Source organism: Polypterus senegalus, chromosome 3 (assembly GCF_016835505.1).
Source record: "Polypterus senegalus isolate Bchr_013 chromosome 3, ASM1683550v1, whole genome shotgun sequence".
In the NCBI taxonomy this organism is placed as follows: Eukaryota; Metazoa; Chordata; class Cladistia; order Polypteriformes; family Polypteridae; genus Polypterus; species Polypterus senegalus.
This window is the reverse complement of record NC_053156.1, coordinates 81,878,339-81,894,326: the sequence shown is the minus strand read 5'-3', so window position 1 is coordinate 81,894,326 and position 15,988 is coordinate 81,878,339. Positions and strand designations below refer to the sequence as shown.

General features: G+C 36.1%; 1 protein-coding gene across 3 annotated transcripts in view; it reads right to left on the bottom strand.

Annotated features, from left to right (window-relative positions):
- The window catches only part of utrn (utrophin), a 513,264-nt gene that overhangs the window by 305,990 nt on the left and 191,286 nt on the right, over positions 1–15,988 (bottom strand). For all 3 annotated transcript variants that reach the window (XM_039747516.1, XM_039747517.1, XM_039747518.1), the window contains 6 exons: positions 14,559–14,687; positions 14,280–14,450; positions 13,966–14,139; positions 8,086–8,223; positions 3,044–3,199; positions 1,556–1,729 (listed from right to left, as the gene is read on the bottom strand). In XM_039747516.1, the coding sequence (XP_039603450.1) occupies positions 1,556–1,729; positions 3,044–3,199; positions 8,086–8,223; positions 13,966–14,139; positions 14,280–14,450; positions 14,559–14,687 (942 nt within the window). The remainder of the gene's footprint in view (positions 1–1,555; positions 1,730–3,043; positions 3,200–8,085; positions 8,224–13,965; positions 14,140–14,279; positions 14,451–14,558; positions 14,688–15,988) is intronic.

The following is a 15,988-nucleotide window of genomic DNA, read 5'->3' as shown; positions in this document are numbered from 1 at the left end:
GAGACTTTGGATCACTTTGTAACGGAGTTAAAATTGCTGTAGCGAGAAACTTTTAAGTGCCGGGTCTTAGCTAACATTAAATAAAGCCGTGGACATCGTGAGATTGCACGAGATAGCACAGGCACAGCTCAGAAGCTTCGATGCATGTACTCCAAGCGGCTCATGTGAACTATGAACGCAGTACGCAGAGAAAGCAAGACCTCTAAAGAGTGCGGAGACTTTTGATCACATTACATGTCTGCAAAAAGTGCCATTTCCTGCACTGCAAAAATACTACAAAAGTCGGGCAGCCGGCACACGCGCACATGCGTAGCTGTGCCGGCCTTTAAGACGCTGACAGCGCTTCTGCCTTAAGTGAAAGTAAACACTTTTAATTTTTTTCCTCCTTCCCATGAGCTTTAGCCCAGACAACTGAACACGGGGTCCCATTTCTAGACCGCAGCAAACTAATATTAAGGCACTTCGCACTGTTTTACACGTATACGATTATGAGGTCATCAGGCCGGATTATGAAGACACGCACAGAAGTGGAGGACCGACAGTGCCATCCCGGCCACTTAATGCACACACACACCTATCTACATTATTTATATATATATATATATATATATATATATATTTTATATATATATATATATATATATATATATATATATATATATATATATATATATATATATATATATATATATATATATATATATATATATATATATATATATATATATATATATATATATATATATATATATATATATATATATATATATATATATATATATATATATATTTTATATATATATATATATATATATATATATATATATATATATATATATATATATATATATATATATATATATATATATATATATATATATATATATATATATATATATATATATATATATATATATATATATATATATATATATATACACACACACACACACACTATATATATATAAAAATTTGTGTGTGTGTGTGTATGTATATATATATATATATATATAAATATATATGTGTATATGTAGATATGTATATAGATATGTATATATGTGTATATATATGAAGATATGTATGTGTGTGTGTGTATATATATATATAGACTCAAAATGATTATGACAGCAGCAATCAAGCTGTGAAAAACACTAAAAAGGAGGCGTCAGGCGTCGTGGTATATTTTCTGATGCAGCTAGACAAAATCAACTTCGTGGCGCTGCCGCCAAATACACAAAACAATTACTTTGACAATCATGTTACGTTATTTTTAAAATGTTTCCTTTTTTTCATAACTTCTTTAACACACAACTTCTCCGTGCAAAGCACGGGTATTTTGCCATTATATATATATGTGTGTGTGTGTGTGTGTGTGTGTGACAGCAACAGTCATAACAGTGACAAAACAATTACATTGACAATCATGTTGTTATTTTCAAAATATTTCCTTTTCTTTACTTCTTTAACATACTACTTCTCTGCTGCGAAGCGCGGGTATTTTGCTAGTATATATATATTATATATATACATACACATCAATATAAAATTTATTTACCTTCAATGTATCCTCCTGGCTTGAAAAATTTTCATATATCCTACTGGTAAGCTCTGGCAAATTAATCATCAACTCAACATCTGCCATTGCCAGCAAGACTTTGTTTATTTCAAGGAGGTAGTCAGATGGATACAAGGAAAGTTCAAAATCAGGTATATACCTCTCAGGTAAATGCTGTAAAAGGACATCAACACAAAGAAAAAAAAAATCAATTAAAACAGAACAATTCAATTTTAATAGCTAAATAGAGCAAATATATAGAAAAATGTAAGAAAATAATTTTCATAATTAAAACTTAGAATGTTTAAAATAACATCTACGTAAATAAAAATCAAATTTTAGCACAGGAAATTTTTCTCATTTTTAGTAATTAGTCTGTAATTTTTTTAATCAATCAACAGCCTAGAAGCCAGCAGTAGCAATGGCTATTAACTGAATAGTTGTTAATATTGTTTTGTTCTTTTAAGGAGACGTTACTTTCAGTTAATTACAACAGCAAACAGTGAACTTATCCAAAGGTTTTTTAGGAAGTTAGTATTATGTACTGCAAGAGTGAGGAGAAGACTTCACACTAGAGAATTAGATAGGACAGGCACTAAAATACACAGACAGATGTGAACATACTGTCCAAATGTATCAAACCAGAGTTAGTCTGAGGTTTTGTTTTGAGTACCATGAATTGGTGCAATGTGATATCTGATACTACTGAGGTGGTATCAGCAATTTGGAAAAGAAAGCAACCATCTTAGAAACTCAAGCTAAAAGTTAACTCCATTCACTGAAGTGACTAACCAAACTTTTGTGTGCAAGGGTTCTTTTATGCTGTATGTTTTTTTTATTTTTCATGTCAATCCTTCATGCGTAAGCCAATTCAGGAGGCAACCCTTTAGAAACCTCATACATACATGGGATGAGCTGTGCTGCATACGTGGCATGTTGGATTCCTGAAACAGCTTGTTTTAAACACACAAACAGACTGTAGTTATATATATATATATATATATATATATAAAATCAATCAATCAATGTCTCTTGTCCTAGAACTAGATGCAGCAGATTATGAAAATAAAAAAATACAAAAAAATTAAAGAAAAAACTGTGTACTTTAATTCAGTAAATTAAACTAAGCAATCTCATAAAAAAATTAAATGCATTACATATTGATATTCTAGAGGAGTTCATGTCTATCCTCAAAAAAACACAAGCATTTATAAATAATTTTTTACAAAATCATCTTAACCAGAAATGTGTTAACATTTAAAAATAAAATAACTTCAATCTTAAGCCTATTGCCCTCATTTGGAACCTTTCTTCACATTGTGTCATTCTGAATCTTTTGTATTTAGCACTAACCACACTTTCAAGAATTACTGTAGTAATAGGGTATTGTACCACATTAGCTATTATGGATGCAATGAGAAGCAAAGCAAAATGACACCTGAACCAATTACAATATGCAAGCTTCAGAGGCAACCTTTGATACAATACCTCTAACTTATGATCCTCTTCAGTTACTTGCTGTGTTGTAACTCTGGTCTCATTTTCATTCATCCATTTTAAAGACGCATCATTTTCTTTTTTGATTTGTGTTGAAAATGTAGGATGTAATTCATATGGTTTCTTCTTTTGTAATAACTTGAACTCCTAAAATGAATACAAAAATTAAGCTTAAATGCACTTCTGATCACTAAATCAATTTACGTTTGCCGCACATTTTAACTGTTTACTTTCATACTTGTACTACAGAAAAGATATTCAAAACTAGTAGAAGCATTCCCATAATGTTTGGGTCTGTCTGTGGAGACAGAAGGATTGATGGATCACAGCTTTTTAACATGATTGTTTCATTCCTGAAAGTTACACACAGATATTGTGTTTTTTCCCAATCGTTTCAATGCAGTTCTCTCATCAGGAATGTCGTTTCTCCTTACTCTTAATGCAGGTTTCAAATTAGTAACTTATTTCCCCACCACAATAACATTTCTCATTTTTTGTGTACACACTGCTATTGTTTCTACAAATACTTGGCTACTAAAGACGTTTTGTCATTGTGTTGATGTATTTCTCATCTGACTCTGACAACTCAACAAAACAGTTCGTACTTTTGGCAGTCAGATATACAGATATCCCAATCACCTTAATACTGTCCAGCATTGCATTCGTGTTTTCAATCAAGTCACTTTAAACAGTTTTCAAATTTGTATGAAAGCAAATAGCAACACACTCTCAATCTTGTATTGCACGTGTATGTCATGGCACTGCAGTAATTATACACAAGCATGTATGATGCTCATGTTTCTCCCAGTGATTAGTGCAGGAATAAGGTGTCATGCAGGTACAAGAACCAGGCTTTGAGAGAGGACATGCTATCTGAATGTGTGGTATGACAAGGGAGAGAGAAGCACACGGAGGACAAGTAAGAGTCAGAAGCAGGGGTAAAGGGAGAGGAGTGAATAGGTTCCATAAGAGCAACAATTGTCGATCATGTTGCCAACCATGGCCTAAGTTTGGCTGAAGCTGGGCAACGAGTGCAGTCTCAGGCGGCACAGTCTATAATATGGATTTTCAGGAATGAGATTTGGTATCTGATCCCAGTGTTACAGTATTTCACTACCATATGCAACATCACAATTCTGCAGTTTACTGTAAATAGTAGTTATCTGTACAATAATTGATAAACTGATGACATACTGTCAGAACACCACTTAATCATACTGGTGGGAGAGGGCCACTTAGACACATGAACAGCAGTGAACTGTGGACATGGCGAGAGAAATAAATGCCATTAGGCTAAATAGTGAGTTGCTGTGGAGGACTATGGAATTTTTCAAAACATTGCCTCTGTGAGTCTCTTCACTTTAGACATGGTGGTGAAAAGACATGCTGTTTGTACAAAATACAGTGGTGTGAAAAACTATTTGCCCCCTTCCTGATTTCTTATTCTTTTGCATGTTTGTCACACAAAATGTTTCTGATCATCAAACACATTTAACCATTAGTCAAATATAACACAAGTAAACACAAAATATAGTTTTTAAATGATGGTTTTTATTATTTAGGGAGAAAAAAAATCCAAACCTACATGGCCCTGTGTGAAAAAGTAATTGCCCCCTTGTTAAAAAATAACCTAACTGTGGTGTATCACACCTGAGTTCAATTTCCGTAGCCACCCCCAGGCCTTATTACTGCCACACCTGTTTCAATCAATAAATCACTTAAATAGGAGCTGCCTGACACAGAGAAGTAGACCAAAAGCACCTCAAAAGCTAGACATCATGCCAAGATCCAAAGAAATTCAGGAACAAATGAGAACAGAAGTAATTGAGATCTATCAGTCTGGTAAAGGTTATAAAGCCATTTCTAAAGCTTTGGGACTCCAGCGAACCACAGTGAGAGCCATTATCCACAAATGGCAAAAACATGGAACAGTGGTGAACCTTCCCAGGAGTGGCTGGCCGACCAAAATTACCCCAAGAGCGCAGAGACGACTCATCCGAGAGGTCACAAAATACCCCAGGACAACGTCTAAAGAACTGCAGGCCTCACTTGCCTCAATTAAGGTCAGTGTTCACGACTTCACCATAAGAAAGAGACTGGGCAAAAACGGCCTGCATGGCAGATTTCCAAGATGCAAACCATTGTTAAGCAAAAAGAACATTAGGGCTCGTCTCAATTTTGCTAAGAAACATCTCAATGATTGCCAAGACATTTGGGAAAATACCTTGTGGACTGATGAGACAAAAGTTGAACTTTTTGGAAAGCAAATGTCCCGTTACATCTGGCGTAAAACGAACACAGCATTTCAGAAAAAGAATATCATACCAACAGTAAAATATGGTAGTGGTAGTGTGATGGTCTGGGGTTGTTTTGCTGCTTCAAGACCTGGAAGGCTTGCTGTGATAGATGGAACCATGAATTCTATTGTCTACCAAAAAATCCTGAAGGAGAATGTCAGGCCATCTGTTCGTCAACTCAAGCTGAAGCGATCTTGGGTGCTGCAACAGGACAATGACCCAAAACACACCAGCAAATCCACCTCTGAATGGCTGAAGAAAAACAAAATGAAGACTTTGGAGTGGCCTAGTCAAAGTCCTGACCTGAATCCAATTGAGATGCTATGGCATGACCTTAAAAAGGCGGTTCATGCCAGAAAACCCTCAAATAAAGCTGAATTACAACAATTCTGCAAAGATGAGTGGGCCAAAATTCCTCCAGAGCGCTGTAAAAGACTCATTGCAAGTTATCGCAAATGCTTGATTGCAGTTATTGCTGCTAAGGGTGGCCCAACCAGTTATTAGTTTCAGGGGGCAATTACTTTTTTACACAGGGCCATGTAGGTTTGGATTTTTTTTCTCCCTAAATAATAAAACCATCATTTAAAAACTGCATTTTGTGTTTACTTGTGTTATAGTTGACTAATGGTTAAATGTGTTTGATGATCAGAAACATTTTGTGTGACAAACATGCAAAAGAATAAGAAATCAGGAAGGGGGCAAATAGTTTTTCACACCACTGTAGATGTACAAAGTTCCATTTGCAAGGAACAGTGAGAGAGTAAAAGAACTTAGAAGCCCGTAAGTATAGGCAAAGAAATAGAAATATGTTCTCTGTTTTCTAAGCTACACTCTTTCAAATGTTTTCAATGTGAACACTCTTTTTGAATTGTAAAGAGAATACCCGAGTTGGAGGCCAACGAAAAGCCACAAAACTTTGTGTATGTGGATGAGGCAGGATCGGACTTGAATAAAGTAAGGATATGTGGCAGGAATATCACAGGTCAGAGGGCCACAATGTGTACTGCTATTGCTGAACATGGGGTAATATACCATGTTGGAACCATTGGGCCCTGCAACACAGGGCAATTTCATGAGTTCTTAAATTTTGGAAAATGAAAGGTTGATTGTGAGAGCCAACATGCCACTTCATGTGATAATTTGGGACAATGCAAGTTTTCAACACTCCAACCATGTGAGGGAATGTTTTGAAACCCACAAACAAATTATAATTGTTCCTGCCATCATATTCACCATTCCTCAACCCAACTAAGGCATTCTTTCCTGCTTAGAGGTGGAAGGTGTATTATCGGCAGCCTCATAATCAGATTTCCCTACTGGAAGTAATGGATGCTGGATGTGAAGACATCACACCTGACGCTTGTCAAGGCAGGGTTCATTACATTCTGTGTCTCAGAAGGGAAGACATAAGTTGCAGTGTAGACTCAATGATGTGGCCTAACAGAGATGAGCTTTTCTCAATTTCAGCATTATACAGTGCAAAGCTTCAAATAAATCCTTCACATTTCATTTTTGTGTCTGAACATTTTTTACTGTACATTAGGCACACAGTTTTTGCAGTAGTCTTTTCAAAGAGTGGTGGCAATATTTGATGCCATCATGAAAAATCCCCTCCAGGAGGTGCTCTCTTAGAGCACTTTAACCACAGGCTCATTCCACCACAGTGTGATAAGAAGGTCTTTTCTACCCACTGCCATGAGTTATTTCAATGCCTCTTCCTGAGGCACCCGTTCAGTTGATTTCAAAATGCCATTTCGAAATATGTGAACTATATATATAGAAATATATATATATGGTTGAATAGTTTTACTGTCAAACAATGCAAAGAGTACGCAACACGTGTTTCTCCCTAATTCTGGAGTATTTGACAGTAAAACTATTCAATCATTCTATTATCTGCTTCTTGCAACTGAAAGAGGGCACCGTGATGGATGTTTGCAGGCTCACAGACTAACCACAAGCGTTACCTGGTAGGTAACCACCCATACAATCAGATTGTGATTCAGACTACAAATGCCATGAATATATATATATATATATATATATATATACACACACACCTTTTATTTTTTTACTTATTTGTCCTATGAGTCTGTACTCTTGTTTTTATGTTTTTACTGTTGCATGCTTATGAATTTCCATTTGGGATTATTAACGTGTATTTAATCTAAAATAAAGAACATAAGCAACTGAACTATGGGAATAAAAATAGATTACACAGCATTCAAATACTTAATTACCTACTGATTATAATCTATAGAACTGCATATTATACAGTATACAATCTGATTTAAAGTGTCCTAGGAAAAAGATCTGTTGTGCATCAGAAGTGGAAGACTAAACAACAAAAGCAAAAACTACATAAAACCGAAAATAAGGATAGTGGTTCCATTAATTCAAAAATATGCATAGTTGATAAAGGAGCATGTGCAACAATGGAGACTCTACCAAATCATGTCATTTTTTTAGCATGTACAAACTACAAAATGAGGTAGCAAAAAACATCTTATGTTGATTAATTAATCCAAAACCAGGAAGATTTTTCAAGTTCAAGGTTGTATTCAATTAAATGAGGTCAATGACTCAAAATATAACGGTATGTTACACCTCAAAAAAAGAGTCTGATCATTTGTAAAATACTGCCTCCCAGCAATAATGATGGAAAATACAAATGTTCCTTTTTATTGCCTTGTAGCGTCTAAGAACCAAATAAATATTTTTCAAACACCATCTTACCCTCAGCATGCTATATTTATTTTGAAGCTGTAAAAGATTTCGGCTTATTTCTTCTTTTTTTGCATAATCTGTGGTCTGCTCATAAATTAGCTCACATGTTTGAAGCATCTCTTCAATCTGAGCTTTTTCTTCATCTAACTGCAAGGCAAATGTAAAACACAACGTAAGGAGCTGCTAAAATTACTTAAAAGAGGTATTAATTATATTGTTATTACATATTTGGCAAATCCCTTTACACAAAACAACTTAAGATAATCAGTACACATTGTAATTGTTTTCATTCACTTTTTTACATTTTGATATACTCACAGAAAGGATAGGGAATTGCAACTAAACTACCAACCTTGAAGTTCAGTACCTAGATACTCCAGCAAAATACCTCTTAAATAAAAGGGGTTGTCTGAAATGGGATTACAACACACAACTCCAGGAAAGACTTTGACCTGGATATAGTTACTTAAATATAACTAATAATATGCATTTTTAAAGGTTTAGGCTTGACAGAAAGCAGAAACAGCAGTATAAAATAGGAGCATTGTGATGTATCACTGTGTTCAAAATCATTTTCTACACCCTTAACATCCTGATCAGGTTTGCTTGGCCCAAACAGCAACAAATACAAGTATGGAACTAAGGAGGCAGATGATATAACTATGTACAGTATATGTTTCCCTCATGTTGGAAAAAAACTTTAACAATGGTTATTTAACTATTCATTAAAATTCTGAGAAAAAAATATCAATAGCATACATACATTTTATATACTGTATATTGAGGTTTGTTTTTTTTTATCAAATTTATTAGAAAAACAGACAACTATAAAAACCATATCCAATGGAGCATATATTAATAAGTAAAAAAAATAAATAAATAAATAAAAATAAAAAAATCACCCTACACAATGCCCACTCCCTCAAACATGCTTAATAAAGATTGTTTGGTTTTTTTCCTAAATGCAGACTTTTAACTATTCTTTCACCTAGATGTTTTAGTACCACATAAGCTGAAGCAGTTACGATTTCAAATACATACAGTATAAACATATAAGGCAAATGTCTGAGCAAATAAGAGATTCAAATTATATTCACAAAGGTGCTATTTCACAGCTGTGGTCACTGGATTAATTAAACTTGCTTGCTCATGTATAAAATACTAGGCAGAAATCACTCAAAGAAAAGACTTCAGTTCTGAAACAGGAACATTGCTGGGGAACAATTGGCAGGAGGGCTCAGTGATGAAGACCGCTTAGTTACTGATATTTCAGAAGGAATGGTAGGCAAAGCAATGCTAGAGTCAGTGGTGGGGAAACACTAATTTCAGCTATTTAACTTGTCAGCTGAGGAGCAATTCAAAGGTTTATAAATTCAGAGCACGTCTTAGTGATCAAGTTCACCTTTGGCAGTATATTTAACTTTGATTAAGGTGGAATGTTCCAGAATGCCAGTAATTAACAATTTGAACAGAATGACAATGGAGGAGGACCTTGCTTAAGGACCAAACAGAGTAGGATACCTTCTGGTAGTAATGGGATTTGAACAATCAACCTTCCCAATACTAGTACAGATATTTAGCCACAGTGTCACCACTCCATCTATATATTTCATGTATATTCATATGAAAAAGTTTGGGACTCCCTCTCAGCCTGCATAACAATTAACTCTACTTTCAACAAAAAAGATAACAGTGGTATGCCTTTCATTTCCTGGGAACAGGTGAGTAGTGGGGTGTTTTCTGAACAAAGATTTTTAGTGATGAAGTATTTAGTTGTATGAAATTAAATCAAATGTAAAAAACTGGCTGTGCAAAAATGTGGGTCCCCTTGTAATTTTGCCGATTTGAATGCATGTAACTGCTCAATATTGATTACTTGCAACACCAAATTGGTTGGATTAGCTCGTTAAGACTTGAACTTCATAGACAGGTGTGTCCAATCATGAGAAAAGGTATTTAAGGTGGTCAATTGCAAGTTGTGCTTCCCTTTGACTCTCCTCTGAAGAGTGACAGCAGGGGACCCTCAAAGCAACTCTTAAAAGATCTGAAAACAAAGATTGTTCAGTATCATGGTTTAGGGGAAGGCTACAAAAAGCTATCTCAGAGGTTTAAGCTGTCAGTTTCAACTGTAAGGAATGTAATCAGGAAATGGAAGGCCACAGGAACAGTTTCTGTTAAACGCAGGTCTGGCAGGCCAAGAAAAATATAGGAGCGGCATATGCGCAGGATTGTGAGAATGTTTATAGACAACCCAAAGATCACCTCCAAAGACCTGCAAGAACATCTTGCTGCAGATGGTATACAGTAATCTCTTACTATATCGTGCTTCGACTTTCGCGGCTTTACTCCATCGCGGATTATATATGTAAGCATATCTAAATCTATATCACGTTTGCGGATTTTTGCGGACAATGGGTCTTTTAATTTATGGTACTGTACATGCTTCCTCAGTTGGTTTGCCCAGTTGATTTCATACAAGGGACGCTATTGGCAGATGGCTGAGAAGCTACCCAATCAGAGCACATATTATGTATTAAATAAAACTCATCAATGATATACAATATGCTTCCTGTGCGGTGCTTCGCATACTTAAAAGCTCTAACAGCACGTATTGATTTTTGATTGTTTGCTTTTCTCTGTCTCTCTCACTCTCTCTCACTCTCTCTGACATTCTCTGCTCCTGACGGAGGGGGTGTAAGCAGAGGGGCTGTTCGCACACTGGCCTAGAGGATACGGACGCTCCTCTACAAAATGCTGAAAGACTACCTTCACATTGCTCCCTTCCTTGCAACTGCTTTGTCGGGCAGTGCTTCGCATACTTAAAAGCACCTATTGATTTTTGATTGTTTGCTTTTCTCTCTCTGACACTCTCTGCTCCTGACGTGCACTCCTTTAAAGAGGAAGATATGTTTGCATTCTTTTAATTGTGAGACGGAACTGTCCTCTCTGTCTTATCATGGAGCACAGTTTAAAGAGACAAATGTTTGTTTGCAGTGTTTTAAAGTCCCTGTCTCTACAACCTCCTGTGTTTCTGTGCAAATCTGTGACCCAAGTGTGACAATATAAAAGTATGGTTTTGCTTCGCGAATTTTCACCTTTTGCGGGGGGTTCTGGAACGCAACCCCCACGATCGAGGAGGGATCACTGTATCTGTACATTGTTCTACAATTCAGTGCAATTTGCACAAAGAACATCTGTATGGCAGGGTGATGAGAAAGAAGCCCTTTCTGCACTCACGCCACAAACAGAGTCGCTTGTTGTATGCAAATGCTCATTTAGACAAGCCAGATTAATTTTGGAACAAAGTGCTTTGGACCCTTGAGACAAAAATGGAGTTATTTGGTCATAACAAAAAAGTGCTTTGCATAGCAGAAGAAGAACAATGCATTCCAAGAAAAAACACCTGCTACCTACGGTCAAATTTGGTGGAGGTTCTGTGGCTGTGTGGCTAGTTCAGGGACTGGGGCCTTTGTTAAAGTTGAGGGTCGGATGAATTCAACTCAATATTAACAAATTCTTCAGGATAATGTTCAAGCATCAGTCACAAAGTTGAAGTTACGCAGAGGTTGGATATTCCAACAAGACAATGACCCAAAACACAGTTTGAAATCTACAAAGGCATTCATGCAGTGGGAGAAGTACAATGTTCTGGACTGGCCGTCACAGTCCCCTGACTTGAATATCATCGAAAATCTATGGGATGATTTGAAGAAGTTTCATGCTCGGCAGCCATTAAATTTAACTGAACTGAAGAGATTTTGTATGGAAGAATTGTCAAAAATACCTCCATCCAGAATCCAGACACTCATCAAAGGCTATAGGAGGAGTCTAGAGGCTGTTGTATTTACAAAAGGAGGCTCAGCTAAGTATTGATGTAATATCTATATAATTTATGCACCTGTCTAATTTTGTTATGATGCATATTGCATATTTTCTGTTAATCTAATAAACTTAATGTCACTGCTAAAATACTACTGTTTCCATAAGGCATGTCATATATTAAAAGGAAGTTGCTACTTTGAAAGCTCAGCCAATGATAAACAAAAATCCAAAGAATTAAGTGGGGTTCCCAAACTTTTTCATATGACTGTGTGCGTGTGTGTATTATATATATATATATATAAAAAATATGTATGTATGTATGTATATACTGTATACATATTCATTGTATTCGTAGTCTGAGTCCCAACCTGATTGTATGGGTGGTTACCTACTAGGTGACGCATCTGGTTGGTCTGCCATTCAACAACACAACACAGTAAACTATGCAACATTCCATGATCTGCTTCTCTCAACTGAAAGAGGGCCCCCATGGTGGATGTTTGCCGAATGGCAGGACCACCACATCAGGTCGGGACTCAGACTACAAATACAATGAATAAAATTACTCTGATCTACAGGCTGTCAAATAAACGAACTATACGGTGTGGTGCAGCGTAAAGCGACTTCGTCTCTGATGCTGATGTTCGTTTGTACACCTGATGAGCCCAAATAAAGGCGAAACACACGTTGTGTATTCTTTGCGTTATTTGACAGTGATCAATGCAATATATATATCTATATATCTCTAAATCTGACAACTGTGTATATACAGTATGTGTGTATACATACATACATACACACACACACACAGTCACACACGAGAGATAGCTTTAAGGCACAAATAACTGTAATTATCTGCCAAGCCAGGGGTCGGCACTGTCCACTAATACGGTCTCTATTACTCCTACTGCCGACCAGCAGACTGAACTCAATACCTTCGATGTCACTACCAGTTCTGGTGTCTCTGGACCCACCCCTTCCTGTCTACCGCCCATATAAGCCGCCACCTTATTAACTGTATTCAGTTTCGTAATGAAATACTGTCTGTAAAGAGTTGGTACCTCCAACTCCTTCTCTGTGTTTATTTGCGCTTATTTCACAGTGGCGCAGTTGGCAGGAATTTGCTGGGAGAGATGACTGAACAGCAAGACCTTTTTACTATAATCACTAACATGGCAGCAGGTCCAGGTTGGCGAACAGAGAACACAGCTCTCTGCGAGTGAAGCACAGAACCAGGTACATGTGGCTCTCTAACAGGACCATTCGTGGGCTCTATCCCAGGTATTAATGCCATTGCAAGAGAATAATGATATTGAATCATATTTTTGAGTGTACTGCCACCTGACATTGCTGGGAGCAAGCACAGTGGGGCAACATCCTGGTGCCATTTCAAAAGGGCAAACAGCTGCAAATTTACTACGACCTCGATGAGCAAGCCACGTCAAATTAAGACACCCTTAAAGCCGAAGTGTTAAAAATCACCGGGCATCTCCTGGGACCAGTAGATAAAGTTATGCAGGGAGTGGAAATTTAACCCACGTGGCCATTTTTCTCTCAAGCCTCTGAAGATTGAGGCAAAGAGAGCAGATGGTTAAGGCCAGATAAAAAGTATTAAAAAAAAAAAAATGTCATAGAGCAAGTGGTTTGTGACATCTTAGTGTGGCAGAAAGAATATAAGAACATGGAAGTCTTAACTGAAACCCTCAAGAGACATTAGGTAGCCTCGCAAATTGAGTGTGCGGAGCAGTCCACTCGACAAACCTCGACAGAATGTGTCACTCACTGTGAGCCTCTCCACTGCGACATGGAGTTCATGGTGAAGCCCAAAGAGAAGCGCATGTCCTTTCTGTGCTGTTTCAAGTGTGGGGAGGCCAGGCATATGAGCCCCATCTGCCCTCATCCCGAAAAGCCAACTGAATACAGCTGGATGAAGAGAGGAAGGTACTATGCAGTTACTAACCGCTTGTCTTTTAATTTTATTTTATTAATTTTCATATTCTTAACGCTTTTGAAATACGGCCACCTGGTTTTGAAAATTGATGTGTTCTGTAGAATATATTATTTTACCTTTTCATCATCTTCAGCTAGTTGTTCTAGGCATACAAGCCGTTTATCAAGATTTTTAAATATGTTCTTAATCTCTCTTTCTGATACAATGAACATTTCCGATGGTGAGATTTCTGTCTTTCCATCTTGTTTAAGATTAAAATCATATGTTGACGATGCAGTGCCTCCAGCCATCTTAAAAAAATGCAAAAAGGTCAGTTACATATCAGTGGTCCAAAAGCATTTACTGTATAGAGAAACACATTAACACATTTTGTATATAATGTACAAAACATACTGTAATAAGGCTCTTAAAAATTATATCATTTACTCACCTTGGTAGCTTTAATATGCTGGGAAACTTTTGCAAAATTGTGATTTAAATCAGCAAGTTTGGGTTCTACAACATCACGGGATGCTGACCCTCTGCTAGTCATTAAAATTATTGCTTGATCACGGACACTATCAACACGTAAAGTAATGACTTCCAGCTCTGATAACAAGTTCTAAAATGAAAAATAGAGTAGCATATAACAATACATTTTATGTTACTTTTGTGCTTCTATAAACTCTGTGGAAAAAAAAAAAAAATCAGTAAAATCAGTTACCATCACCTTAATCACTTTGTCTTTTTCATTTGGTGACTGTTTCTCAGTCTCATCTAATTTGATTTCTGTTTGGTAAAGCCAGGTGCTAATGTGAGCCAGATTTTCATCAAAAATTTCCATTTCGTTCTCATGTTTCTAGAGGAAAGCAAAAAACAAATATGAGTAGCTATTATGTGAAAACCTAACATGATGCTTATTCTCTTTAAAGGACATTGCAATATACCATAAAATATTTTTGCTTAGAATTTTTACACAACAATGTAAAGATATTTGATTAGAAACGTTTACAATGAAAAATCATTTTAACAGTGTATTCAAATAAAAAAATTGTCAGAGGAAAAATAGACAAATAAAAATAAAAAGTACTGCTTCATTTTCAGGACAAGCATAGAATATCTATTTCTATTTGCATTTATTTTTTAAGTGTAACATTCATATTATCACTGTACTGGGGGAAGATGGCTAGAACAGCTTGTTAACTATTATAACAACTACTAAAACTGATAGGCATTAAATATATTTACCTAGCGTCTATTATGTAGCAGATTCATGTTGTGCAGTTTTACAATCATACATTCTCCTACCACCCATGTGTAGACGCTTCTGCTGTGCATGGGTAGGGCAGCTAATTAATCATAATCCATAAGCATCTGTCCAGCCACAGAGATGGTACTGAACATCATTAATATGATTTGAAATGATAATGTCAACTTGAAATGCAGAAACAAAGGCTTAGGAAAGCACAATTTACATCTAGTTTAATGAACAAAGGAACAATGTTTTACTTTTTTCTACTCTAAATACAGGTCAAATTCCCAATAAACAGAAATTTTAGCGATTGGCAAAAATTAATATAGTGAGGGTATTAGAAATAAACTTTACCCCTTAGGTTTAAAAATAAGCCAGAGATAAAGAATTTAGGATAATTATTGACTCTGATCTAAATTTTAAATCACATATTAATCAGATTACTAGGAATGTTAGACCTCTCATAACTTTGTAAGACGCTGAAAAATTAGTTCACACTTTTGTTTTCTGTCAACTACATTACTGTATTGCACTCCTTACAGGACTACCTAAGCAACACATCATTTCATAACAATTAGTACAGAATGCAGCAGCAAGAATCTTAACTATAAAAAGAAAATCTGAGCACATCTCACCAGTTTTAGCATTGTTACATTGGTTACCCGTGTCATTTAGACTTAACTTTAAAATACTACTAATGGTTTACAAAGCCTTAAATAATCTCGCCTAGTCCTATATTTTAGAACTTTTGTCCCCTTACACTCCAAGTTGTAACCTCAGTTCTTCAAATGAAGGTCTGCTTATAATTCCATGAGCAAATATATAAAAAAAGTGATGAAGCGGCTTTTTGCTGTTATGCACCTAAAATTTGCTTTACCGACAGAAGTTCACCAGGCTAATAATGTAAA